At 32.2% G+C, this 2380-nt stretch overlaps 1 protein-coding gene across 1 annotated transcript in view; it reads right to left on the reverse strand.

The window, feature by feature from the left end:
- The window catches only part of LOTGIDRAFT_176368 (hypothetical protein), a gene marked incomplete at both ends in the record, with an annotated part of 7768 nt that overhangs the window by 3315 nt on the left and 2073 nt on the right, over positions 1-2380 (reverse strand). The window contains 3 exons of the mRNA XM_009047363.1: positions 89-198; positions 563-590; positions 915-956. Of these exons, the coding sequence (XP_009045611.1) occupies positions 89-198; positions 563-590; positions 915-956 (180 nt within the window). The remainder of the gene's footprint in view (positions 1-88; positions 199-562; positions 591-914; positions 957-2380) is intronic.

Genomic DNA, 2380 nt, shown 5'->3' on the forward strand with positions numbered 1-2380 from the left:
TCAGGAAGAATTTCTTTTCCATCTTTTGACCATGTGACCTGAGTATTGGACGATCCTTCAAAAGAAGCTTTGAACTTGGTGCTATCACCTTCATCGACAAGTTGGCGTCGGGGTTTAATGATAAATTGTGGGGCTACATCTTTCTCTCGAGGTTTTGGTTCTGTTACTTCTATATCTTCCAATTCCTCTTCCACCAGCCTGAAAATATTCTCAGAATCAGCAGGGTGGATCACCTTATTTAGGTTTGTCTAATTAATATTCATGAGGATGCATGAATGTATGAATATTTACATTCTACTATCTGTAGAACCAGCTATTTGTCATTTATTCAGTTTGTCACATGATCAATTGCGTTTACACACCAATAATGCTAGTGAGAGCAACTTTTAATTCTTCGGCAGTGACTCAATCCGTTAGATGCCATTTTCTGCTTGTAATGGCTGGAATGCCAAATTAGATCTCTCTGAAAAGAGTCATTGAGTAATTAGTGCATAGGAAGTGAATAGCAAGCCACCACTCTTTGTTTCCATAAACAACCAATTTATAAAAAAACAAAACTAACCCATTTTGTAAATCTACAGTCAAAGCCACTGAAAAACAAAAACATCATAGGTTACAAAGATTGAAATAAGAAAAGGTTCCAGCTTTGGATACAAACTGGGATTTTATATGAAGCTTTCTGCTTCTGGCCCTTGAAGATGGGCAGTGTTATGCAAAGGGCAAAGAGACAATTTTTGCCCCAGCAGCATAAGACATTTTCTTGTCATTCCGAATGTTTGGAGATTTGAAGGGTGTCTCGTCCTGTCTGAAGTGCGTCCTAGGACACTCTATAAATACTGGTTTAAATGCTGAACCATAAAACTATAGTTTTTTATTTTTTTCCAAAAAGCCAGGAGTTTATACTTGAATCTTACCTTGTTTTATCTTTTGATCATGACGACTTCGGTCTGAATTTCCTAAAAAATACAACAGAAATTTCTTTTTAAATTTTGTTGGTTCTAGTACATAAACTGTTGAGATTAAGGACTGGAGAGTGAGAGACAATGGTGCCTTTGTTTTTTAGATTCTTTTAAATTGGGAGAAGTTGTCTATTGAAGAGAAAGAGGAAAAGAGAAAATAATCCAAGATATAATCTTTAAATGACATTTAGTCAGTTGTTTTGTCTTTACCTATACCGGTACTTGTTAACCTGTATATCTAGGACATCCTAGCGCTAAGATCGTTTTGAGAATACGGGGCCTGGTTGAAACGTTGCTCAAATAAAGTAAGTAATTGTAATCCATAAGAATTGTTTTATGAATCCAAGATATTTATAAAAGAGACAAAAAGCACAAAATGAAACAATGAAATTGATGAAAGGATGAAATTAATGTAACGATGAAATTAATGTAAAGATGAAATTGATGACAATGGTTATCAATGTAAAATATTTTAATATAACAGTATAATATATCCCACCTAATTTAAACCGTCTGACCCTGTTTTACTTCTCTCATACAAGTACATGTTTGTTATAACATAGGTAAGAGTGGTCGTAACAACATCATTACGAAAGCACAGGCCGAGATAAAAATTCAGCTTCATCAGCGTGATATTTAAAATTAATAAAATTATATTATCAATTAATATTAATTACTAATTAAATAATTCTAAAATAATAGAGTATATATATTAATGTGAATGGCGTCCGACGTTGGTTCTGTTTCTGAGACCAACATCCTATGAACTAAAGAGCTATAGGGTATAGTAAGCTTATAATACAGTTTAATATTTTTTAGAAATGATAAAAAATGGCATTTTAATTGACAGCAAAATATATAAGTGATGATGTTGAACAAAATCTGTAAAGACAGAGTCATTATCATAAAGACAGAGTCACTATCATAAACACAGAGTCATTATCATAAAGACAGAGTCATTATCATAAAGACAGAGTCATTATCATAAAGACAGAGTCATTATCATAAAGACAGAGTCATTATCATAAAGACAGAGTCATTATCATAAAGACAGAGTCATTATCATAAACACAGAGTCATTATCATAAACACAGAGTCATTATCATAAAGACAGAGTCATTATCATAAAGACAGAGTCATTATCATAAAGACAGAGTCATTATCATAAAGACAGAGTCATTATCATAAACACAGAGTCATTATCATAAACACAGAGTCATTATCATAAACACAGAGTCATTATCATAAACACTAGAATAGTTTAGAACTTATAAATTGTATTATAGATGTTTTATCAGCTGATTGGGCTTATTTTCAGCTATTTTTATTACTATTCAGAGTGCTAAGTAGATAGATCAGATGTCAATAAATGGAAACAAAATCACAGGTAATATTTACCAAGTGATAAATAAACCAAGAAC

Source organism: Lottia gigantea, assembly GCF_000327385.1.
Source record: "Lottia gigantea unplaced genomic scaffold LOTGIsca_1101, whole genome shotgun sequence".
NCBI classification, from domain to species: Eukaryota; Metazoa; Mollusca; class Gastropoda; family Lottiidae; genus Lottia; species Lottia gigantea.